Source organism: Pleurodeles waltl, chromosome 11, assembly GCF_031143425.1.
Source record: "Pleurodeles waltl isolate 20211129_DDA chromosome 11, aPleWal1.hap1.20221129, whole genome shotgun sequence".
Taxonomy (NCBI): Eukaryota; Metazoa; Chordata; class Amphibia; order Caudata; family Salamandridae; genus Pleurodeles; species Pleurodeles waltl.
Genome location: NC_090450.1, coordinates 339,431,870 through 339,459,152, shown reverse-complemented (window position 1 = coordinate 339,459,152; position 27,283 = coordinate 339,431,870). Strand labels below are relative to the sequence as shown.

At 47.4% G+C, this 27,283-nt stretch overlaps 1 protein-coding gene across 1 annotated transcript in view; it reads right to left on the bottom strand.

The window, feature by feature from the left end:
- STK25 (serine/threonine kinase 25) overlaps positions 1 to 26,303 on the bottom strand; it is a 316,673-nt gene extending 290,370 nt beyond the window's left edge. Inside the window, exon 1 of the mRNA XM_069213631.1 lies at positions 26,160 to 26,303. Within this exon, the coding sequence (XP_069069732.1) occupies positions 26,160 to 26,189 (30 nt within the window). The 5' untranslated portion in view covers positions 26,190 to 26,303. The remainder of the gene's footprint in view (positions 1 to 26,159) is intronic.
- Between the last annotated feature and the right edge of the window lie 980 nt (positions 26,304 to 27,283).

The following is a 27,283-nucleotide window of genomic DNA, read 5'->3' as shown; positions in this document are numbered from 1 at the left end:
AGGTGCAGACTGAGACTGTCCGCACGTACATTTTGAACTCCGACCAGATGATTTGCTACTACGCAAATCCGATGGTCTTGAGTGCAGGACCAAAGCCGTAGAGCTTCTGTGCAGAGAAGGTACGACCCTACTCCTCCCTGCTTGTTGATGTACCACATCGCAGTAGTGTTGTCCGTCAGGACCTGTATCGACTGACTGCGAAGGGAGGGGAGGAAGGCTTTGAAAGCCAAACATTTTGCCCGCAATTCTAGCAGATTGATGTGAAACATCTGTTCCACTGAAGACCAACGACCTTTGATCTCCAGGTCCCCCAGATGAGCTCCCCACCCTAAAGTGGAAGCATCCGTTATCACTGTAGTCACAGGAGGCAGCAGTGAGAATGGCCTTACTTGGGAAAGGTTGCCGTCCACAGCCCTCCATCGCAAATCCGCTGCAGTGTCTCCGGAGCTCGTTAACAACTACTCGAGATCCCCTTTGTGTTGAAACCACTGCCTGCGGAGGCACCACTGAAGCGCCCTCATGTGCCAGCGTGCATGAATGACCAACAAAATACATGAGGCAAACAGACCGAGCAGACGAAGGACCTTGAGGGCTGGAACAACCGCTCCACTTTGAAACATTGGAATCAATGCCTGGATGTCCAGAATCCGCTGAGGCAGAGGAAAGGCATGATTCAACGTTGTGTCCAGTACAGCCCCTATGAACAGGAGGCGTTGAGAGGGCTCCAGTGATTTTGGGCACATTTACCAGAAATTCCAGATCGAACAACTGGGTTGTCATCTGCAGGTGACGCAACACAAGCTCTGGAGACCTGGCCTTGATCAACCAATCGTCCAGGTATGGGAATACCGCTACTCCCTTCCTCCTGAGATGCGCTGCAACCACTGCCATCACCTTCGTGAACTCTTGAGGCGCGGAAGTAAGACCAAAAGGAAGGACCGCAAACTGATAGTGTTGTGCCCCCACCACAAACCGGAGATACTTCCTGTGCGACTTGAGAATAGGGATATGGAAGTAAGCATCCTGCAAGTCGATAGACACCATCCAGTCTTCTTCGTTCAACGCCAAAAGCACCTGTGCTAGGGTCAGCATTTTAAAATTCTCCTGCTTGAAGAACCAGTTCAAAATCCTCAGGTCCAGGATAGGCCTCAACCGACCATCCTTCTTGAGGATCAGGAAATATCTTGAATAACAACCCTGACCCCTTTCCCGCTCTGGATCCAACTCCACTGCACCTTTTGATAATAGGGTCTGAACTTCGAAGCCCCGCCGGACCAGCCCCTTCTACCAGGCAGAAGGGCGTAAAGGGTGTCAACTTGTATGATGCCGGAACATCCAGATCAAAAGCCAATGACCTGAGGGACCAGCCAGTGCACCGCCACGAGCCATGGCACTAAAGATGTTGACCATCGCATTTAAAAAGGCCGCCGGATCCGGTCCCGGTGCCAGGAATGCAGGATTCCCCTGCTGCATCGGCACCGACTGCGACGTCGGTACTGGACCCAGAACCTCTGACAGAGAAGGTGAGAAGGCAGGACTCTGCGCAGGCTTGTCCACCTCGAACACCGGTGACGCCTGAGGACTTAGAGGCTGTGGCGTCACTGTCGGACTGACCTCCCACGTTGAGCGACGCCGAGCAGCTGGAGACCTCGAACGAGATCGATCCTTCCCCGACCGACGTCGGAAATCATGCCGATGCCGAGAGTCATGACGGCGCAGTTTTTTGTGCAAAGATTTCGAAGAAGATCTGCGATGTTGATGTTTTTCCTTCTTCTTCGACTTCGCTAAAAAGAGCTTGGCTTCACGCTCTTTCTATGCCTTTGGATTCATTTGCTGACAGAAGCCACACTCTTCCACGTCGTGTTCGGAGCTTAAGCATCATAAACAGTCATTATGCGGGTCCATGACTGACATACGACCTTCGCATTCCCTGCAAGGCTTGAAGCCAGACTTCTGAGGTGGAGACATTTTAACTGGAAAGTATCTCTTCCGAGAAACAGTAGCTCCCCAAGAGCCAGGAGAAAAAACGTTACTCAAAGGCACGGAAAAAAGGGAACTGACGTCAGCACGAAGGCGAGGACCTCTTATTGCCTCGATGAAGTCAGACGGTGTCGCGTGAAGTCGGGCAATTGTGACGTCCTCGTCGATGTGCAGAGCTGGGAAGAAATTTCCGCTGAATGCTGGCGCATTGGGAGAATTCATTAGGTGAGGAATTCGCAGGTAGTTGTATACATCAGAAAGGGAATTTTTATAGGCATAAGCCTCAATTAAAAATCTAAGTCTTCCTCAGTGACGTTTAGGAAGGACTGCCAATTGGTGAATTTTGCTGGTGTGGGGATACTTGGCGCCTTCATTTTGCTAACCCTAGACAGGATGTCTGTTGAATTGTATCATTTAAAAAGATAATTTGAACAGGAATAAGGCATGCTCTAAATAAAGCTTCCCTACTCTGAATTTGCCAATCTTGTGTCCCCCATACATTTTTTACATCTATAGTGTTCTAGTATTCATGTCTTTCAACTGCAAGTCAGAAAACAAAGGAATCTGAATAAATCAATTAGTGTGTGTTAGCAAAATCTTCCTAATTTTTGAAGGTGGTAACGAAGTACTATGAGTCTGCATTTTTAGCGTCATGCCCAGAAAAATATGCAAATTTCTCAGTATACTTTTTGGGACTCCCCACTGGGGGTGTAGAACAGTGTTCCCACTGTGTATAATTGAATACTGATCTGTGTCTAGTTACTCAGTGCAGGAAGTAATGTCCCCAATTATTATACCGTAACATTTCCCCATAATTCTTTGTGTTAGTACACACATCATCACTTTCAAATACAGTATAGTCTTGTAGCTCAAAAAGCATTGGATCAACTGTTTGAACATCCCAATCATCAGAAACAACATCAGGTGTAATTGCATCAGTCAGTGAAATTTTAAATACATGTGGTGTTTGAATGACCTCAGCAGGCCCATATATATCGAATGTAACTTTATCCCAAGCAATCCCATGTGGAATTGGTACTGCTGAAATGTTCACAAGGGACAAGTATGTGAGGAAAGATAAGGAGTTAGAACTTCATCCACTGGCTTTACTGAAGAGCGTTCAGGAAGATAATGACCATTTAGCAAGAGAAAGAAAACAGCCACAAAACCAATCCACAGCAATCCACAGCAGAAAGGCAAGCAATGGCAGACATGTCAACAGATAATTCCAAGGATAAACAAAATAGTTATTTTTAAGCCAAATGTACAGCTTAGGTGTCTTCGAAACATTTTCAGTTGCAGATGAAGTCAAAGAAAAGTCACCAAGGTCGATGAAATAACCAGAAGCAGTCTCTGCAAACGTAGGAGCCGATGCAATACTGGTTGATAGATCCCCATCGCATGAAGGTTCATATTAGACGTTGTCTTCAGTTTGTGTTGAGTTGGAGTAGTAGACAGCCACATCTTGGACAGTTCTTGTTGGTCAGATGATACCATCAATCAGCAAAAGCTCATTTTCTGCCTTCCCCATGTTTGAGAAGGCATTCGTAGCATTGTTGTACATGCAAAGTTACGCATTCATTTCATCCCTAGGTGTAGGGCTGGAGCAGCCCCATGTTTGTTTTGAATTTGTTTTAACACTTCCAGTAAATTGGCAAGTGTCGGGGTAATATGTGTGGTAGTGTAAACTGCAGCAAAGACTGCACCTCATGTGGTGCAGTCGTCCACTGAGTCAATCATTCAGAATGGCAGGCACATTGTGAGAGTTCTATGTTTCTCTTGGGGTCCCGTATGGGGAAGGGGGGGTGGGACCACTGCTTCCAGCGATTAGTTTTCTGGGCTATTAAGAACAGGATTTTCTCTCATTCCAATGGCACTTCACCCATAACAGAATGTACTGTTTGTGGGTTAATCCCAGTAGAACGAGTTACTTACCTTCGGTAACGACTTTTCTGGTGGATACATTAGCTACCTGTGGATTCCTCACCTCATGAATACTCCCATGGCGCCAGCATTCGACGGAAATCTTCTTACTAGTCTCTGCACGTCGACGAGGACGTCACTGTCTCGCACGCGACGCCGTCTGACGTCATACAGGCAATAAGAGGTCCTCGACGACGTGCAGACGTCAGTACCAATCATTTTTTACGTGCATGAGAACAACCAGGCAATGCAATGAAAGAGCAAGGCACCATCCATTATATTGTAAAATACACCACATTGTATGAATAACTGTAAATCTTTTTATGTACATATATATATATATATAAAACTCTCTCTTTTAAAATATATACACACACCAAGTATATACATAAAGATATATACACATATATATATACAAATATATTATATATATACATCTATTGCACCCTCAAGGACCAAGAGGAGCGCACTCAAGGATTACTTGGCAAGACCATAAAGGCAACGGGGAGGCGGGCGGGACCGTGAGGAATCCACAGGTAGCTAATGTATCCACCAGAAAAGTCGTTACCGAAGGTAAGTAACTCGTTCTTCTGATGGATACAACTACCTGTGGATTCCTCACCTCATGAATAGAGTCCCAAAGCAGTACCACGCCCGGCGGTGGGTGCCTAAATGGTCAAACCAAGAAATCCTGCAGCACTGACCGTGCAAAATGGCCGTCCCTTCTAACCTCAGAATCTAAACAGTAATGTTTTGCAAAAGTGTGAAGGGACGACCAAGTTGCGGCCTTGCAGATGTCGACCACAGGAACACCTCTGGCTAAGGCCGAAGTGGCCGACTTAGCTCTGGTGGAATGAGCTCTAATGCCCTCAGGAGGATCCTTCTTTGCCAAAGAGTAACATATTTTAATGCAAAGAACAACCCACCTGGATAGTGTTCTCTTGTGGACTGCCTTTCCTCTCCTCTTGCCCACGTATCCAATAAACAGCTGATCCTCCAGCCTGAAATCCCTTGTTCTATCGATAAAGAAGCTCAACGCTCTCTTTGGGTCCAGACGGTGCAGTCTTTCTTCCTCTTTGGAAGGATGAGGCGGAGGATAGAACGTGGACAAAGTAATTGCCTGGGCCAAATGGAAGGGTGAAACAACCTTCGGGAGGAAAGCAGCCTTGGTCCTCAACACCACCTTATCCCCATAAAAAGTTGTATAAGGGGGTTTTACTGATAAGGCCTGCAACTCACTCACTCTCCTTGCTGATGTTATAGCTATCAGGAAGACTGTTTTTAAAACCAAATACCTCAAGGGGCAAGAATGCATAGGTTCAAAAGGGGACCCCATAAGGAAAGTCAGGACTAAGGACAAATCCCATTGCGGCATAACGAATGGCTTTGGAGGATATTGATTTAGAAGACCTTTCAAGAATCTGATAACAATAGGGGATTTAAATAAAGATGGTTGGTCTGGAAGACATATGAAGGCTGACAAGGCCGATAAATAACCTTTAATGGTAGCCACTGCACAACCTTTTTGCGCCAGAGATAGAGCAAAAGACAAAATGTCCGATAGATGAGCATGTAAGGGATCAATCTGCCTCTCTCCACACCACGCAACAAATTTAGACCACCTATTAGCGTAGATAGATTTAGTGGAGTGTCGCCTGGCCGCTAATATAACATCCACTACCTCAGGCGGGAGAGAGAAGGAACTCAGGTTGCCCCGTTCAATCTCCAGGCATGTAGGTGCAGACTCTGGAGGTTGGGGTGTAGAACCTGCCCCTGCGACTGCGAGAGGAGGTCTGCCCTGAAAGGGAGACGGAGCGGCGGGCACGTTGAGAGTTGGAGAAGATCGGAGTACCACACCCTCCTTGGCCAATCCGGAGCTATTAAGATTACTAGAGCCCGGTCTTGGCGAATCTTCCTCAATACTCGAGGAATCAAGGGTATGGGAGGAAACGCGTAAAACAACTGGCCGCACCAGGTCATTTGAAACGCGTCCCCCAACGCTTCCTGCATCGGATACTGAAGGCTGCAGAACAACGGACAATGCGCGTTCTCTCGAGTGGCGAACAGATCTACCCGAGGAAACCCCCACTTCTGGAAGATTAAACAGACTTGATCTGGATGGAGACGCCACTCGTGGTCTGCTGAGAAGTGGCGACTGAGACTGTCCGCACGCACGTTCAAAACTCCGGCCAGATGGTTTGCTATCAAGCAAATCCGATGGTCCTTTGCCCAGGACCATAGTCGAAGAGCTTCTCTGCAGAGAAGGTACGACCCCACTCCTCCCTGCTTGTTTATGTACCACATCGTGGTAGTATTGTCCGTTAGGACCTGTACCGACTGACCACGAAGGGAAGGGAGGAAGGCCTTGAGAGCCAGACGTACAGCCCGTAACTCTAACAGATTGATGTGAAAAATCTGTTCCTCTGGAGACCAAAGACCTTTGATCTCCAGATCCCCCAGATGAGCTCCCCACCCTAGAGTGGAAGCATCCGTTATGACTGTTGTCACTGGTGGCGACTGCTGGAACGGCTTTCCTTGTGAAAGATTGTTGCTTGCAATCCACCACTTCAAATCCACAGCAGCATCTCTGGAGATCTTGACAGTACCCTCTAGATCCCCTCTGTGTTGAGACCACTGCCTTCGGAGGCACCACTGAAGAGCCCTCATGTGCCAGCGAGCATGCGTGACCAACAGAATGCAGGAGGCAAAAAGACCGAGCAGACGAAGGACCTTGAGGACTGGAACTACCGCTCCATTTCGAAACATTGGAACCAAATCCTGGATATCTTGAATCCGCTGAGGCGGAGGAAAGGCCCGACCCAATGTTGTATCCAGTACTGCCCCTATGAACAGGAGGCGCTGAGAGGGCTCTAGGTGAGATTTGGGCTCGTTCACCGAAAAGCCCAGGTCGAACAACAACTGGGTTGTTGACTGCAGATGACGCAACACAAGCTCCGGGGACTTGGCTTTGATTAACCAATCGTCCAAGTAAGGGAATACTGCTATCCCCTTCCTTCTGAGCTCTGCCGCAACCACCGACATCACCTTCGTGAAGACTCGAGGTGCTGAAGTAAGACCAAACGGAAGGACCGCAAACTGGTAGTGTTGCGATCCCACCACAAACCGGAGATACTTCCTGTGTGACTTGAGTATCGGGATATGAAAGTAAGCATCCTGCAAGTCGACAGACACCATCCAGTCTTCCATGTTCAACGCCAAAAGCACCTGTGCTAGGGTCAGCATCTTGAACTTTTCCTGCTTGAGGAACCAATTCAAGATCCTCAGGTCCAGAATTGGTCTCAAACGACCATCCTTCTTGGGAATCAGGAAATACCTTGAGTAAACTCCTTGACCCCTTTCCTGCTCCGGGACCAACTCCACCGCGCCCTTTAAAAGGAGGACTTCTACCTCCTGTTCTAGCAACAGTAGGTGTTCTTGTGAACAATACGAAGGGCGGGGCGGGATGAGGGGCGGAAACTCCCGAAAGGGAAGGGTGTAGCCTTTTCCCACAACACTGAGAACCCAAGTGTCCGACGTAACAGTCTCCCATTTGGTGAGAAAATGCTGTAATCTTCCCCCTACAGGAGAGGAGTGAGTGGGAAATGGTGGAAGCCTAAGGCTGCTTCCCCTGCTGCACCCCGCCAGAGGATGAGGAAGAGGCAGAGTGCTGCTGAGAATCTCCCCTGGTGCGGACCCTACCCCTCCCCCTAAAAGATCTATAGGGATGGGAAGAGGCAGGTTGCTGATATCTTCCCCGAAAGGAAGAGGAGGAAGAGCCACGCCCAAATCCACGAAACCTCCTGAAGAATCTGGAAGAGGCCGTGGAAGAAGGAGCTTGGAGTCCCAGCGACTTAGCCGTGGCCCTGCTCTCCTTAAACCGTTCCAAGGCCGAATCAGCCTTAGCCCCAAACAGTTTGTCCCCATCAAACGGGAGATCCAACAATGTGGACTGTACATCTGTCGAAAAGCCCGAGTTACGGAGCCAGGCCTGTCTCCTTTCCACCACAGTTGTGCCCATTGCTCTGGCTACCGAGTCGGTGGTATCCAGTCCCGTCTGGATAATTTGGGTCACAGCAGCCTGGGCATCAGAGACAAGATCCAAAAGACCCTGGGGAAGCTCTGTAAACGAAGAGGAGATGTCATCCATCAGAGCATGAATATACCTCCCCAGGATACAGGTTGCATTGGTGGCTTTTAATGCCAGACTGCAGGACGAAAAAATCTTCTTCGACTGCGCCTCCAGCTTTTTTGAGTCTCTGTCCCCAGGCACCGTCGGAAAAGAACCAGGCGCTGACTTGGACGAACAGGAGGCCTGCACAACCAAGCTCTCCGGCGTAGGGTGCCTAGATAGGAAACCAGGATCAGTTGGAGCCGTCCGATACCTCCTGGCCACGGCTCTGTGAACTGCTGGGGAAGATGCCGGCTTCTTCCACACCTCTAAAACCGGATCCAGCAGAGCGTCATTAAAAGGTAATAGAGGCTCCGCCGCGGCTGAGGCCGGATGCAACACCTCTGTCAAAAGGTTTTGTTTCGCCTCCACCACCGGCAAAGGCAGGTCCAAAAAACTAGCTGCCTTCCGTACCACTGTATGAAAGGAAGCAGCTTCCTCGGTATATTCCCCCGGGGACGAAAGGTCCCACTCAGGGGAAGTGTCCAGCCCACTGGCCGACTCCAGTCCACGCAGCCCATCACCCGAGTCCTCTAGCTCTCCTTCCTCTAGAGCTCGTTGGTACTCCTGCTCCTCTAGTACCCGGAGAGCACGCCTCCTTGAATGCAGTCGTTGCTCAATCCGCGGAGTCGACAATACCTCCGCCGAAGTCGGAGATCGGCGCCGATCTTCCGAAGCCACCGACGCCGCATCCGGCGCCACAGGTAACTTCGGCGCCGACTGAAGAGCAGATGAAACGGATGGACCCACCGGAGTCACAGGCCGAAATCTCAACGTCGACGGGATGGGAATCCCTGGGGCCAATCCCTCCGAAGCCATCGGAGCGGCCACCGGCGCCGACACTGGCGCCGAGCCCACGTTCCCAAACGGGAGAAAGGGCATAAAGGGTGCCGGCCGAAAAGGCGCAGGATCACCCAAAGAAAAGGCCAAAGGCCCAGCCGGAGCACCCCCTGGAGCCATCTGCTGGAAGATGGCATACATCGCATTCAAGAATGCGGAACTATCGGCTCCAGGGGTGGGAAAAGCCGGATACTGGGGTGCCTGACTCGGAGGCGACCCCGACCTCGGCGTCTGCGCCGGAGAAAACACTTGAGGCTCCAATACCTCAATCACCGACGCCTGTCCAGGCGAAGTTGGAGACGCCGGAGAGAGCAACGGCGTCGAAGGATGCGGCGTCACCGTGGGGCTGATCTCCCATGTCCTCCGGCGCCGATCCGGAGACCTGGAACGAGCCTCCCTTGAATGACGCCGAGATTCTCTACGGCGCCGGGAGTCTCGATGACGCCGATGTTTTGGAGAAGACTTTTTCTTATGATGCTTCTCCTTTGACTTGGCCATAAACAGCTTCGCCTCGCGTTCTTTAAGGGCCTTCGGATTCATGTGCTGACACGAATCACAAGTCGAGACGTCGTGGTCGGAGCTCAAACACCAAAGGCAATCGGAATGAGGATCCGTCACCGACATCTTGCCTCCACACTCACGACAAGGCTTAAATCCAGACTTTCTCTGCGACATTATTTCCACAGAGAAAGAGTACGCAGCAAGATATACACTGTAACCGCAAGAGTAACAGTTGCTCCCTCGAAGATAACCATTTCGAATGCACGGAAAAAAGGGAACTGACGTCTGCACGTCCTCGAGGACCTCTTATTGCCTGTATGACGTCAGACGGCGTCGCGTGCGAGACAGTGACGTCCTCGTCGACGTGCAGAGACTAGTAAGAAGATTTCCGTCGAATGCTGGCGCCATGGGAGTATTCATGAGGTGAGGAATCCACAGGTAGTTGTATCCATCAGAAACAGCCAATTGGTATCCAGCAGGTACTGGACGCATTGGTGTTCAAAGTTTGCATTACGAACTGAACAAGTCGTCTATATAATGTTACAAGCTCAATGTAAAGATTACGCAGTCTCCTCCCCCATGACACCGATATGCGCGAATCCCGATTTCATCCCCGGTCTGAACTAAGAGGGCTTTCAGCGTTTGCTTGATGGGGGCTGTAGAAGGGTGGGGAGTCTCTTCGACATAGATGGTATTATCCCCTTTGACCAGTTGAGGGAGACTTATGGTCTAACGGAAGCAGATGGATTGACATACTACCAGATCCGACACTGGGTACTCCAACCAACGGTTAAGCCCTTAGTAACTAGAACACTGACTGCATTTGAGAAAAGGCTTTTAGGGAAAAAAAAGATGACAAGCGGCTGATCTCGGAAATCTACGCGCATCTCTGTGGGGCCACCCCACGCTCCAAAACTAAAGGGCAGAAGCGGTGGGAGAAGGAGATAGAGAGGGAACTGACAGAGGAGGAGTGGGAGGGAATATACTTCAGGGCGCACCACACAGCTCACAATATACCAGGGGCTGAAACAGCCTACAAGATAGCTACTTCCTGGTACTACACCCCAGCGAGGATACAAGAGTGGGACCCCCACTAAATCAGGGCCCTGCTGGAGGGGGTGCGGAAACACGGGCACACTCATTCATCTGCTGTGGCACTGTCCTAAGCTGACAAGATATTGGATTAGTATTCTAGATGAAATAGACAGAGTATTCCACACAGAGATCCCTAGGCTCCAAACATATACTATTCTGGGCCTACCCAATCCTCTCACCATTCCCCTCCGCTCTTTGAGGGGCCGACAGATTGCCCTCACTCTCAGTGCGGCACATCAGGTGATACTTGGTCTCTGGGGCACGGACAGGGCTCAGGGCTATATCTCCTGGCTTCATAAACTCTGGTTTATCTTAGCGATGGAGAAGTTAACACTAGCGGCCAGACAGAGGGCAGACGAAACGGCTGCTCTGTGGAGACCCTTTGTTCAGATTCTAGCCACTGAATTTAATGAACTCACCTGTCCTGCATATTTGAAAGTCCTGCGGTTCCCCTTTTAGGTAAGATAGTGGCAAAATTAGAAAATTCTAATGCTCTATTTTGTGGGCGTGTGGTCAAGCAGTGGGCTTACCAGAGGGTAGTGTTAAGCATTTGTTGTACACACACTCAAAGACTTACTCCAGGCCAATAGGTTTTATATTGAAAAATATATTTTCTTAGTTTATATTGAGAACCTCAGGTTCAAGATTTACATTAAACACTTTAAATGTAAGGTACTTCACTTAGATACTTTAGGAACTTGGAATGAAAGCAATATCATATACAGTCTTTGTAAAAATGGCAATAAGCTATTTTCAAAGTGGACACAGTGCAAAAATCAACAGTTCCTGAGGGAGGTAAGTAAAACACTTACAAGTCTCAGTTCTGGGGCATAGGCAGCCCACTGTTGGGGGTTCAAGGCAACCCCAAAGTTACTACACCAGCAGTTCAGGACCGGTCAGGTGCAGAGGCCAAAGAGGTGCCCAAAACACATAGGTGCCTATGGAGAACAGGGGTGCTCCGGCTCCAGTCTGCCAGCAGGTAAGTACCTGCGTCCTCGGGGGCAGACCAGGGGGGGGTTTTGTAGAGCACCGGGAAGGGACACAAGTAGGCACACAATACACACCCTCAGCGGCACAGGGGCGGCGGGGTGCAGTGTGCAAAGCAGGCGTCGGGTTTCAGGTAGAAAACAACGGAGGGACCCGGGGGTCACTCTAGCAGTGCAGGCAGGCACAGGGGGGGCTTCTCGGGACAGCCACCACCTGGGCTAGGCAGAGGGTCACCTGGGGGTCACTCCTGCGTTGAAGTTCGGTTCCTTCAGGTCCTGGGGGCTGCGGGTGCAGTGTTGCTTCCAGGCGTCGGGTCTCTTGTTACAGGCAGTCGCGGTCAGGGGGAGCCTCTGGATTCTCTCTGCAGGCATTGCTGTGGGGGCTCAGGGAGGTTGTCTCTGGTTACTCACGGGCTCGGAGTCGCCGGGGAGTCCTCTCTGTGGTGTTTGTTCTCTGGATCTCGAGCCGGGGGCATCAGGTGCAGAGTGTGAAGTTTCACGCTTCCCGCGGGAAACATCAGTCTTTGAAAGTTGCTTCTTTGTTGCAAAGAAGTAGCTGGTTTTGAACATGGCCGCTGTTCACAGGAGTTTCTTGGTCCTTTAGTCCAGGGCAGTCCTCTGAGGCTTCAGAGGTTGCTGGTCCCTGTCGGATGCGTCGCAGGTTGCAGGTTTTCAAAGTTGGAGACATGCCGGTAGGGCTGGCGCCAAAGCAGCTGTCGTCTTCCTCCTTCTCTGCAGGCTTGTAGGTCAGCAGTCCTTCTTTCTTCGGGTTGCAGGAATCTGATTTCCTGGGATCCGGGGAACCCCTAAATACTGAATTTAGGGGTGTGTTTAGGTCTGGGAGGGCAGTAGCCAAAAGTTACTGTCCTTGAGGGTGGCTACACCCTCTTTGTGCCTCCTCCCTGTGGGGAGGGGGGACACATCCCTAATCCTATTGGGAGAATCCTCCAAACTCAAGATGGAGGATTTCTAAAGGCAAGGGTCACCTCAGCTCAGGACACCTTAGGGGCTTGTCCTGACTGGTGGGTGACTCCTCCTTGTTTTTCTCATTATCTCCTCCAGCCTTGCCGCCAAAAGTGGGGGCAGTGGCCGGAGGGGTGGGCATCTCCACTAGCTGGGATGCCCTGGGGCGCTGTAACAAGAGGGGTGAGCCATTTGAGGCTCACCGCCAGGTGTTACAGTTCCTGCAGGGGGAGGTGAGAAGCACCTCCACCCAATACAGGCTTTGTTCCTGGCCACAGAGTGACAAAGGCACTCTCCCCATGTGACCAGCAACATGTCTGGTGTATGACAGGCTGGCAGAAACTGGTCAGCCTACACTAGAAGTTGGGTTGGTATTCAGGGGGCATCTCTAAGATGCCCTCTGGGTGTAGGTCACAATAAATTGCACACTGGCATCAATGTGCATTTATTGTGCAGAGAAGTTTGACACCAAACTTTCCAGTTTTTATTGTGTAGCCATTATGGAACTGTGGAGTTTGTGTTTGACAAACTCCCAGACCACATACTCTTATGGCTACCCTGCACTTACAATGTCTAAGGTTTTGCTTAGACACTGTAGGTGCATAGTGCTCATGCACATATGCCCTCACCTGTGGTATAGTGCACCCTGCCTAAGGGCTGTAAGGCCGGCTAGAGGGGTGACTTACCTATGCCACAGGTAGTGTGAGGTTGGCATGGCACTCTGAGGGGAGTACTATGTCGACTTAGTCTTTTTCTTCCCACCAGCACACACAAGCTGTGAGGCAGTGTGCATGTGCTGAGTGAGGGGTCCCCAGGGTGGCATAATACATGTTGCAGCCCTTAGAGACCTTTCACTGGCATCAGGGCCCTTGGTACCAGGGGTACCAGTTACAAGAGACTTACCCGAGTGCCAGGGTTGTGCCAATTGTGGAGAAAAAGGTACAGTTTAGGGAAAGAACACTGGTGCTGGGGCCTGGTTAGCAGGGTCCCAGCATACTTTCAAATCATAACTTAGCATCAGCAAAGGCATAAAGTTAGGGGGTAACCATGCCAAGGAGGCATTTCCTTACAACTTAAGTTCATGTAACAACTCTCTCTTCTGAACCCTTTTTGGGGGGGGGGGGGGGGAATATATGAGAGATGATGCATATACGCTGCCGGGCGCCGAGGTTGTAGGCGCACAGCTGTGTAATGTGTTTCCTGCAAATCAAAATCAATAAACAGAGTTGATCCATAAAGATTACGCAGATCGTCTGTCTGCATGTTTTGTGTAATGGGGGGTGATGTATATGTGGCAAACACTAGCCATGTTGGTCCATCACCACCTAAGGGACCTAGTCTCACGGGTTACATTACATGTATTAAGGTGCCATTAAACCAGTTCTGATGTTCTTGATAAGTAATCAGTGTTTCAAGATACTGGCATGCTTGGTACGTTTGCAACTATGTGCGGAATGTTTATGTTCTAGGGTCTTCCTCAGGAAAGGTGACCCAGAAATAGAAAGTTTCTGTTTGGTAAGCTTCATGAGCTTCTACAATAAATGTGACATCCCCATACTCATCTGTTAAGACATGCCCTACTAGATGTAGTGTTAATGCATGCATGGCATTTTAGGGAATGTCTATGGCGTTAGCCATGTTGAGAAATAGGTAAAGGGATGGAACACCAAATGTGAAGAAAGTCCTTTTAAGAGTTTGAGCTCAAACAACATACAGCATAGTTAGGTGCTCCCTGTTCAGGTGAGGAGGATATCCCAAAGACCACAGACGTCTCTGTATAATGGTACTTAGGGTACCTGTTGTGTGTGAGACAGAGACACTCAGGGCATCCGTAAATTAGTGCCAAAACACCATCGTTGGTGGTGCCATGTCGTAGGTGGACTCTTGCTCTAGGCAAGACTGCTGGTTTAGGGATGACAGCGCTTTTGTTTGTAGACGACTAAGCCATTCCTACAACAAGGCGCAACTGCTGGCCCGACTATTCCGGCTCACAAGCAGTACCTCACCAAAAACCTAAACAGTAAAAGGTGATTTTTGGCAGCCTTTACGCATGGACTCTAGAGTGCGACATCTCCGGGGAGTCGTGGTTAAAATGAGATTACCCCTTTCTCACATGAGCAATGTGTCTCAATCACACACAGGCAATGAAGGAGATGCAGTTACATTTCCAATAGGTTTTATTAACAAGATTGCAACCTACTGTAAAATGCATGAGCTGCAATGATTAGGATAATGAACAATGCAAGAAGCAGAATGGTAAAGATGAGAGTCATGAATACAAAGACCCCCACCATCTTGAAATAACATAAGATGTGAAATAGGCTTTATATCCTAGCGTGGAGAACCTAATCTCTAACCTAGAGAGCTAGGTCTGATAAACCTAATATGCCAGTACGGTGTCCATGAGAAGCACCCTTAACCCTTGTTACCTTGGAATGAGGTCTCTATGAGATGCATTTATACATCTCATGTAGGACCCCTGACGCAGGAACGTTCCCAAACAACAGTTAAAGAGGCGTGCTTGGGGCGGCAATTATATAAACAATTCCCTCCAAAAGTACATTATGTTCTTGTCACAAGTAAGTGGGAAAGGGACATTATTTGAATACCTACATATATCACTTAACTTTGATGTCGATAGTGACGCCTTCACAGAGTGGCACAATTAACGTGAAATCAAAACATCTTCCAAACTACAAACATAGCAGTCATTTTGGAAGAAATAATTAAATAAATGTGCTAAAATATTTTGCTAACATGCTTCAATGCTGAATTAGGCACTGTGCCAACAGTCCAAAGAATGTCACTCTCAGAACAATGCATCATAAAAATGCCCCTATGCTTAACTGAATGCTTCACTGAGCATGGATCAAAGAGCACATCCAGAAATGAAGTTTCCGTGATCCATCAGCACCCCAGACCGTGTGCCTCTTTTTATCTAGGACCTACTTAATACTGGAATCGGGCATGCTGCTGGGGTGACCAAAGTCAAGCCCAGCGCTCAGAACCATGGCCCTCCCATATCCACTGCTACTCTGCCGTGCTCTCAACCCATGAGCAACTTGCCACACTGCTGTCACACAGCACCACACAACAAGGAGGTAACACACACATGCTCTTCCTGCAAGTTCTCCTGCTCTCAACCCAACCCTGCGTCCAACACTCCGCACCAACAGCACCCCACTTGCTCACACTACCACCAACATAAAACACCAAACTTGCATGCATGCTATACACCTGCTTGCCACCTACCCCCAACCTCTCCCTCAACTCGCTTTGAGATATGGGACCTACTGTCGACCACGGTTCAGAGCTGCTTTTCCTTACGGAATCATAGCTAAACCAAACCCCTGAATCAAGCATCACTACAGCCTTCCCCATTGGCTAAAAGATCAACAGGGAAGTCTATCACTACAAGCCCGGAGGCAGAGTTGCCATCATATTCAAAGACACTATCATCTGCACCACCTACACGGACACTGCCACTAGCTACATGAAACACTTCACATTTAAGATAGCATCACAGCCAAATTCTCCCTGGACAAAAAATCTGTGGAGCGACATCACAGACTTTGTCGTAACCCCTTTTTTTTCTCTCAACGCCAGTTACCTTTATTCTCCTCAGAGTCCTTAACTTTCACCTATAAGACCACACCAACCAAACACTACAGCCCTTCAAGAGAACCTTGGTCTCACCCAGCACATTAACAAAATACTGCCAGACACCAATTGGACGCAATTTTATCCTTAATCATAAACTTCAGTCAACAAGCCAGCAACTGTCACCTAAACAGACCTCACCTTAATCAGTTTCAGTGCACCCATTCTACTTCATCAGACATACCACCACCGGAGCCGCCTGATACAGCTTGAAATGCAGCACAGAAGAATCCTGGATACCACCATCTCTGCACACCAGGCTGAGCACAAGAGCAACTTAACCAAAGCCAATAAAGGACCTAAACAATTGAATCACTACATTCCCCGACACCCTGGGCCCCTCAAGCACAACTCAAAGGTAAGAGCCCAGCTAGAGGCCAGCTGGTACATAAGGGAACTCAGGCTGATAAAATACCACTGCAAGCAACTTGAGTGCAAATGGGGAACAAGTCAAGATACCACTGATAAGACATCTTTAAATCCACTGTACGACTCTACCAACAGCAGATACAGAACACTAAGCACAACTCTTGCAGACTACATCGACACTGGCACAAACACCAGCAAGGAAATCTTCACCATTAAACATTTCACCATGCCTCCTGCCACCCTCAGCAACCTTATTCCTTTGCACGACTTCTGCAGCAGGCTCTCGAAATTCTTCTGTAACAAAATCACCTCCATATTCGGCAATTATGACTCACAACCAGACCCCGTCATCATCGCCACTTAAATTTCCCATCACAGCCACAGAAGAAATCCTGTGCTCCTGGCCCGCCATCACCACCGCTGAAACTGCAGTTACCATGAAGACCATCCACTCACATGCCCCATCAGACCCATGCTCTGCCACATTTTCACCTAAGAACTCCTACCGATCAGCAAAGCACTAGATCACATAGTCCTTGTCTTCATCAACCCAGCCACATTCTGGGACACCTGGAAACACACCACTGTCACACCCTACCTTAAGAAACCATCCATTGTCCATGTCACACTCTCCAACTACAGATCAGTCTGCCTCCTACCATACCCAGCTTAGAGAAACTAATCAAACAACCTTTCACCAACCACCTCATCAAGCATGAGCTCCTTGGCACAATGCAGTCCGTATCCAGGCCCAACCACTGTACAGCAATAATATTCATCACCATCACAGACAACATATGTATGATCCTTGGCAGGTTAGACATGGCTACCCTTATTCCCCTGGACCGCTCTGCAGCACTTGACATGGTCTCGCACAACATCCTCATCATACGCCTTCGGAAGATTGGCACCAAAGGACCTGCTGATCTCTGCTGAATCAGCTCCTTCTTAACAGACAGAACATAAGTTGTCAGCCTGCTACCTTACTGCTCTAAAGCCAGCCATCTCATCTGCAGGTGTCTCAAGGTTCACTCTTCAAGGCATGATCCCACTGGTCATTATCTACACAAATGGAATCAACATCCTCTCCTAAGCAGACAACATGCTCACATGCTCTCTCTAGGATAGGACTCCCAATGCAAGAAATAATTTCACCCCATTACCAAAGCAAACTGCCTCAAGCTCAACACTGACAACATAGAAGTAGTGCTCTTTGGCAAGAACACCTCACCTTGGGACTCCAAATGGTGGCCATCCGAGCTCTAACTCACACCCACACATGGAACCTTAGAATCATCATCATCAGTAAACTGGACAGAACAGCACAAGTCAATCCAGTCACTGCATCCCGCTTCCACACCATGAAGATGCTAAGGAAGATCTTCAAGTGGCTCCCAAAGCAACACCAGAAACAAATCACGCACACATACTAGTCACCAGCAAATTGGACTACGAATGTCACAACCCCCTCTTGCGCCCTCTGTACAATGGGTCTGGAGCACATGGTGCATGTTGTGTTTCCCCTGTGGCATTCATGGCCTCCAGCGACACCAGAACAAACATCTCCCAGGGTCTATGGTCCCATCCCACATAACCCCTTGGCAGGCCCGCTCCTAGAGCACATGATCACACTGAACCAGTCGTACCATTGTTCAATTCTTTTTTTCTGTTTGCACACTTGTGAAGGAGAGATAAGTGTTTCCAGGTTTATTGTCTACAACTGTCATGGCCTATTGACTTCACCTGCTGATGTTTATTTGTTCCACATGCCATGGTTTATTGGCTTCAACCTTCATTTGCACTTTGCTTCAGTGAAGGTCAATACCATTATGCTGACATGTGTTCTATCCCAGGACCCATTTGGAACTTTCCTGTCTCCCATGTGAGCCAAGTGCCTTTCAGGAATCAGCCACACCCATTGAGTATTCAAACTGAAACTGAAACTGGAGTTGGTGCTTGGGCTCTTTCCTGCCCTGAGCAAACATCATCCCTGCACTCACCTTCTGAGTTGGCCGGAATTCTCCAGCACTCTAGTCTTCCTCAACCCAAGCCTCCCTGCTGCCCGTGATCCTGACCCCCCATTGACATGTCCGTCATCTTCGTGTCAGGTGTGACAATTCCTCGTCCTCTTTGGCTCCCTGCACCACAGCTGCAAAGACTTCTGCCAGATTCCAGTTTAAGAATGAGAGACAAAGCTAAGTACTTGATCACAGATTAGTGCGCACTAATCCACAGATGAAGCATAAGACTAAAGACAAGACAGAGGTATTTAAAAGAGGAAACATGGCTTCCGGAAATCGGACATTTTTTTGTTCTCTACATTTCAATAGTTTTAGCACTCTGGACACAGTTACAGAGTGGGCACTCCGAATATTAATTACATCAGAACTGAAAACCTCATGTCAGTATTTCTTGACAAATGTTTGTAACAAGAACAAGAGAAACCTTATTAAAGAGCATGATGTATATACAAACTTGAACCAAAAACTAAGTGTAAGGTGATTCTTGGGAGTGCTAGATACTTCACCCTAATTTTCAATTTGTACCTGTTCTCATGCAGTATTTGTGATGAAGCCTATAAGTATATAATATTGTAAATAACAACTGTCGGTAAACTGTTCTTGTTGTTTCTAGTGCACTGTATCTGTAACAACACAAAAGTTCCAGGAAATACAGATCCTCTTATGTAGTGTTGCAAGGGAGCATAGCAGACCAGGTGCTGCGAGTCTCTTATTTTATCCCAAACCCCCTATATCTCAGCGGACGTGTGTGAATTAAGGTTTTGATTACTTGTTTCATTTCCAGCCATCGGGTGGGTAAGAAGTCCAGCAACATCTCGGCAGCCAAAACCAGGTGAGTGCGTGACAATGGAAAATCACACAGCATCTCACCTGAACACCATCTAGAACTTGGCTGCCAAACTCACTCTCAACCTCCCAGAACTCACACCACACTCCAGCGAGCTCCACTGGCTCCTGATATACAAGTGTGCTAATTTCAAGCTCCTCACACACACACATTCAAGGTACTACACAACCTAGGCCCCATCTACCTGAACAGCTGCATCTCCATCCACCAACCATCCTGACATCTCCACTCCATATGACTCCTACTTGCACACCTCCCATGCATACACAGAAGCAGATAATGAGGATGGGCATTCTTCTACATCACTCCTGAAGTGTGGAATGCCCCCCACCCCCCACCCCCCCCGAGACCCCTGCAAACCATATCAAAGCCTCCTGTCTTCTTGAATTCTGCAAGAAGCTGAAGACAAGGCGTTTCAATTAACCAACCAACCTTAGGCAGGTCTAGGCACACACACCTGTTAAGCACCAGGATTTCCTTGTGTGCGATCGCGCACTTTACAAATACACATATCAGATTATAATTACACCAAAAAAGACAGCGGGACAAAGAGGTACACATGCAGCACTTCAAAAGAGCAACAGTTGTGGCGTATAAAAGTAGCAAAATACTTGCCAGACAGAACAGACTGCAGAATTGCTTGTTTTCCTCACAGAGTTCAGACACAATGCATCTTTGCATGGTCTACACTAAAGTAGAGATCATTTATTTTGCACAGGTATAACTGGATTTCAGATAGTAACAAATCTGTACATTGTATCACAATTTCAGCCATCATTTTGTTTGAATTGCCTTAAGACCATGAAGCATTAGTTAATGCTCACTTGGTCGCCAATACAACCATGAAGTATATCTCAAATCCACAGGAATCCAAACCTGTTACACAAATACTGCTGCAAAAGGTAAACTATTCCACTGTGCTGTACATGCCTTCTAAGATACTGAGGTCGCTGTAACTCACTGTATACTGTTCTGTGCAGGGGCTCTCAGCTGGAGGGGAGATAGGCTTTAGCCTTGGAGCTCAAAATCACCAGAAAGAATTATTTAGCCATCCAGAGCAGGATTCCAGCATTTGTGGCCTATAAGCCAGGGGTCAGGCTTGATCAGCATGTTGTTTGGTATAGAGTCTGGTGGAGGGTGTTCCTTGCCTCTCATCAGCACTTTCTTGCTTCAGGAGTAGCAGAGCCACTGCTGGGGAAGGCAACAGGGAGGCTGTGAAGCCCACGTGGGTGCCAAAAAATAACAAATTACTTTATTGAAATCAAAGGGGTGTCGCTAGCCCGCTGCCTTCCAATGGGGCAGAGAGTCTGTTGGATTCATCCCTGGTCATTTTTATGCAGTGGAGGTAGAATAGACTTTACAGAGAGAGTTTTGTTTGCTCAGCTTAGCCCTACCAAGTGCGACACATAATGGTGATAATTTCCAGTCCTTGCAGGGATGCACATATATTATTAATAATATGTGTTAGACTAACCTGAAATGTGTGGCACTTGACAGGGCTGCTAAGAAAGGAAAGGGGAGCAGTGAGCTAAGAGAGGAGGTCATTCGAGGGAAGGAAAGGGAAGAGCCCATTTAAAAAGGTTCTCTTTAATATATCCTTGACACTTCTGAGCTTCCTCTCACGATCAAGGTAACATTAATGTAAATCACTGCAAAACGTTCAGCAGCATTTCAGAGTAAAATGAAGTGGAAGATGTAAATTGATATGCTAAATTGGTGGGCATATGCTATGGAAGGGCTCCACAATAAATAATTTCCAGAACACAGAAGCACAGGGGAGTGGGGCAGCTTTCTATTATCCTTTTTTCCAACAGCTACTGTCAACGCCAGTAAACAAATGAGCGCCTGAGAAGGAAGACAACCACTAGCCAGCCACAGGAGGGAAAGGTGGCATGTAACATGGTGTGTTACATTGTCCTGCTAATTTTTTAACTACTCATTTTTTTCTCTGGTCCCTTTTAGGATTCAAACATGCAACAATGCGGTCAAATATAGATTCCTCAGAGTGGATACACTAATCCACTGAGCCACCAGACCCTGATTGCTTTTGTGGTTTCTTTCCCCACCTCTACATTCACTATTTTAATCACACTTTCGCCCTTTTTTCCCTCCCTCTTAATGTTTCTTCCTTTCACTCGGTCTTGCTCTGCCTCCATGTTTTTATCTACCAATCTCTGGTTGCCCTTTGTCCCTGTTTGCAGTTGCTCTGAGACAGATCTCAAAGGCCATGCATATTGCAGCTCCGGGATCCTAGAGGTAAAGTCCAGGGATAATGAATGTGTACAGTAATTAGAAGTGCAGAACCAACAGGGTTCTTGTCGCTGTTTACTTTCCTTCTTTGTTGCACGCCTCCCCACCTCCAAGGGCTTGGACTATTTCTATCGACTGCTGTATCCCTAATATGCATGCAGGCTCTTCTTTGCCCTTGCTCTTTTCTGTGGGTACCACCCTCCCCCACCTTTCTTTCTGCAACTCCGTCCATCTGGGTCCATACAGTACTTTGGCCTGCTTGCCCCTCTTCATGTCTTTTTCTTTCTGTCTGCCACGGTTTCTTTTAGCCTGTCCCTTCCTGTCTGTGTCCAATCTGTCCCGTCATAGCAGTCTATCTCCTTATCCCTCTTTGTTCTATCTAACCTCTAAGTGCCTCCTTGAGTGTTTTTATGCCCCTACCTCCCTTTTTTGCGTCTTTGTTCACATTCTTTTATATCACTTTGTATTTAACTTTTGATCATATGTATGCTCATTCTTCTGTCTCTAATCTTTTCTGGCTGTATGTCAATACGTATCTAGCCTTAGCCGCCGGTGTCCTTAACTCATGTGACTATTCAAACTGCAGGTGTGATTTTTCCCGACTCCTCCTTTTCCCTGGCTGCCACAGCCACTCAGTTAGTTGTACTTAGATAGAGGAGCCACTTACTTGTTCTGAAAATGTGCTTCTCTGTGATGAGCTAAGTTGCAAATACATGTGGCACTGGCAAGGCGAGACAATACTTCAAAGCCTCCCATTTCCCACCACATATACTTGCTTTTGCTCACCAATGATGGCACAAGACTGGCTGCAGCCGAAAGTAAAGCAGAAGACATGGTCTGAGGCTTCCCTGACAGCTGCCATATTAATGAGTGAATCCTTGGTTTTAAGGTTAGGGAGTAAACAAGGGCCAAGGAAATGCTATCCTGCATTATGGAACACATTTTATTAGTATGGGAATGAATTATGCCAAATCAAATAAGCTTGGGAAACTCATTCCCAACACAATCCACCCACTTCAAACTCTGCATCAGAGTCCATGTGGGTCCAAACTTACCTACCAACATTCATGAATACAGCTTCCCAACGAACACCTCAACTACTAGGTGGTGTTCTGTCCGCTGGTTTACACTGCTCTTAAGATTTTTTTCTGACTTCAAATAAGAGTTCACAGAGCAAAAGTCATGAATTTTCATGGTGGACAACATGGAGAGTAAGCAGATATTCTGAAGAACCTTCCAAGGAGTGGGCTGAAGTTCCACAACTATTCTGGAGAAGATGCCAAATTCGCAAGCACTTCAATATGGCTTGAGCTTTGGCCATCTCGAGAAAACTTGAACGCACATTTAAAAAATAAATAAATAGTATTTAGCAATGTTTTCAAAACAATAAAGTGCATGGTCATCACGGAACACCAGTGCTATAGTATGACAATTGTGTGACACACAGTACATAAGTAACAGGGAAATAACCCTCACCACCCAACTACAAGCACCACACAAGAGCCATATGCATAGCATACCAACAGTGAACGGGAGGTCAAAGCAGGTCCCTTCTAGATGTTGTCCGTCAGGCAGCACCATTTTGTGATCATTTTCTGAGAGCGCCAACAAGAAACAATTGTTGTCTCATCGTCAGCTGGCACCTGAGACAGTATGTGTAAAGAAACTACCATATGTCTTTTTGGCGGGAAACTGCAGACTGCATCGTCGCATATAACTCAAGTTGCTCATTACAGTATGTGGAGTGCGACAGAGAGAGTTTGCAAGTAGCGTTTGTAATCACATCAATGCCTACAAAGCTCCCATCCTAACAAGTGTCCCACACCCTGTAATATTAAGGTCCGCAATCTGAGTTCCAGACTTACCTCGCTGGACAGAAGTATGCCAGGATATCCTATTAAGAGAATTACAGGGGAATATAGTACATCGAGACCCACTCTACTTTTCAGCTAAGCCCACCCTATCATTGCGCAGCAAGTGGGCGTTACCTCGGTCAACCACTTATGAGCACTGGGACAAAAAACAAAAAAAATGCCCGAGATGGACTGCATCTATATTGTCGTTTTTGACCACTAAATGTGGCATGTTGGGTTGGGCTGATATAAGTAGTAAGCAAAGTGAAACTGCATGCACAGATAGTACTGCCCAAAGTCTGGAGGTGCAACCGCCCCCTGCCAATATGGACATGATAGAGGAATTTTGGCAACACTATGATTTTTATCAATGCAATGCACCCTGACACGGACAGCAAGAGTTTAATACATCTATTAACTTTATCTTCTAAATGGGAAATAGCCACACTGTAATTTTCCCTAAAAATGGTGCATCTGTCTAGGTTGATCAATAAAACCAGACATTTGACAGAGACATCTCACCAACCAAGCGGGATGTCTGCTGTAAATTTCCTAACACTGCAGTGGGAAAATGACCAATTTGTTCCAGTTGATACCAATGTCTGAAGATCAGCAAAATAGATGAACCCCCTAAGAATTGGAGCCAGACTGACTTTTTGATCTCTTATGTATAGCCTCACGTTGTCTGCATATAGCGTGACCGTGAGACTACAGTACGTGTATCCAAGGGTGAAGGCCAAATGGTGTTGCTGCAAGTGGATCCAGTGCTAGCGCAAAAAGTTATAAAAGGCAAAGGGCTCTCCTGTCTAGTGCCTCTGGAGATATGAGAGGACCAGACATAAGATCATTAATTGTAAGGTGTGCCATTGGGTTTCTGTACAGCTGTCTACTCCAACCAACAAGGGAGAACAGCAGCCCCATATGCTGAAGTCTAGTGAAGAGGTATGGCCATTCAATAGAGTTTAATGATTTTGTTGCACATAAAAATACAGCAGCCACATTCGTCAGTGGATCTATCTAAAGCGAAAGCACAATTTAGTTAAGTAGATTGTGCTCTGTCAATCGTTCCAGGCTAAAGCCTGCCTGATCTGGTAGAGCCAGATCTGAGAGCAGTGGAACCGAACCTGTTCACTAGAAGTTTAGCAATAATTGTGGTGTCACCATTCATTAGCGAAAGAAGTATGTAGGACTGCAACTCTCAGGGGCTCAGAAGTGTTTTCCTCATAGTAAAAGGGAGTAGCTGTTTGTGTACAGATTCTTCAGAAGGGTAGCAGGAGTAGGTCTAGAATTTCAGCTAATTTCTTATGAAATTCCACTGCAGCCCATCTTTCCCAAACGCTTTCTAAACAGGAAGAATCTTAATTACACATCCAAAACCAAAGAGCTGATGTCACGTGAAGACCGTAATTGAGCCTAAACCACATTTTATCGGCAAAGGAAGCGTAGAGACCCTCTCCGTGTTGGGTTTCTCAACTGCCATAAAGTTATCAATTGGAGGTCAGTTTTGATGGATGCAGCGATATCTGATGGGGAACGCACCTCTAAAGCACCTTCAAAATCTCGTCCGGAGATTATCGTTTTAGGGGATTATGTAGTCACCGTTGCATATAGAGAAATAGATAACGGAGGGTCGTCTATATTAGGCCCATAGGTGTTTACCCCTGTTACATGTCTACCGCCTAACATGCCTTTTACTAAGATAACTTACAAGGGTTATCTGTAGATGTGTGCAGATGGCTAATTGAAGACCCCTTTTTATAAAGGCTGCAACTCCCCTAATGTAAGTGGAGCATGATGTGTAGTAGTGTGATGCTAATCTTCCAGTCAGGGACAACTCAGATGAACTAGAGAGGTGGGTATCTTGTAGGAAAGCTACATCTATAACATGCTTGCTAAATATGTGAAAAATGATGGATTATTTCGTGGGTTGTTTAAACCTCTAACGTTCATGTTAGGAAGATACAATGAGATCCCTTCATTTCGCATTTGGCTCAAGACTCGGCATGCAAGTTTTGTCAGCACCTGCTATGTCACTTGTAGTAAAGTGCTTCTATTCAGTGATGTATGCAACTGTAAAATTAGACACGGAACCTTTTATCCCTAATGCGTATGTACCCTTTTTCTCACATATTCTTGCTAAAAGGTGTTCAGAGGACTGCATTACACTTGTAAATTAGACAGCATGGCCTCCAGTAAATACAATTATGCTACCACATTTAGTAGTTTAGGTTATAATCCTTTGTCCAAAGGGCACCAAAACGTGTATATACTGCAGCAGTTTATCACAAGCATTAACAAAGATTTCGACACAACAGCACTGAGCAAAGCCAACCTACAAAAAATATAAAATGCTAAATTACCAGTGACAGAAAGATCAAATCGCATGAAACAACACCAGAACTCTCCAAAGAGCTGTTAGACAATATTTGAATGGGCTTCCATCTAACATGAGAATTCACAGTATTTTGTCCATTAAACGCGTACAACGGTACTTGCAGTACTGTTCTTACGTACCGTCAGTATTGTGAATATGTGGAATACGGGCACTACGAGTTGGAATATAACCGTTAGCACACAAACCAATAGGGCTTAAACAGCCTCAGAAAGTACTATATGATTAAAGTATATGCACATGACGCGTTTCCACTATTATTTCCCCCAAAGTAGCATAAAATTACTTTAAACAGTGATTCGTAGCCTTACCTGCGTGGGGAATTCGCGCGGGTTCGCCATATAAGGTAACCAATTGCCCGTTAATTACACGGACCGTCCGTAAATGCAAGATAATGTCAGTTCCCTGTTATTGCTCTTTACTTGAACGGAAGACATTCGTCCGTAATTACAATACTTCCGGGTTGTCTGACAGCCAATCCGATTGCTGAACATATTCAGTAATGCGTATGTGAGTGGGAGGTGCTCGGAAAGCGGTACCCCTGCCAATCCGAATGCGCTGGACAAAATTCTGAAGTGCTCATTGGCTGTAGAGTCTGCACGTGCTTATTCAGTTTATCAACAGAGTACAAGCCGTCCTTCACTGATTGGTTTGAGATTCACCTCTCGGCGGAGTGTGTTTCGTTTGCGGATGATCTTAACTACGTGTGTGTCTGTAGACTGGGCAGTAAACTAAAACTAGGGGCCGTATTTATACTCCGTTTGCGCCGAATTTGCGTCGTTTTTTTCGACGCAAATTCGACGCTAAACTAACGCCAACTAACGCCATATTTATACTATGGCGTTAGAGGCGAATAGCGCCAAAGTTCCCGGAATGTGCGTCATTTTTTAGCGTGAACCCCTTCCTTGCGTTAATGATATGCAAGGGAGGCGTTCCCGTCTAAAAAATGACTCCCAGGCCTTTACGTGGTATTTATACTCCCGGGCAAAAGTGACGCCCGGGAGTGGGCGTGGCTAAAAACGGCGCATTTGCGCCGCTTTTTAACGCCTGGGTCAGGCATGGCGTTAAGGGACAAGTGGGCTCAAAATGAGCCCAGAGTGCCCTCCCCTGCCCCCAGGGACCCCCCCCTGCCACCCTTGCCCACCCCAGGAGGACACCCAAGGCTGGAGGGACCCACCCCAGGGACATTCAGGTAAGTATTTTTTTTTTTTTTTTTAATAATTTTTTTTGGCATAGGGGGGCCTGATTTGTGCCCCCCTACATGCCACTATGCCCAATGACCATGCCCAGGGGACAGAAGTCCCCTGGGCATGGCCATTGGGCAAGGGGGCATGACTCCTATCTTTACAATGATAGGAGTCATGTTGATGGGGGATGGGCGTCGAAAATAAATGGCGCAAGTCGGGTTACGACGATTTTTTCGACGTAACCTGAC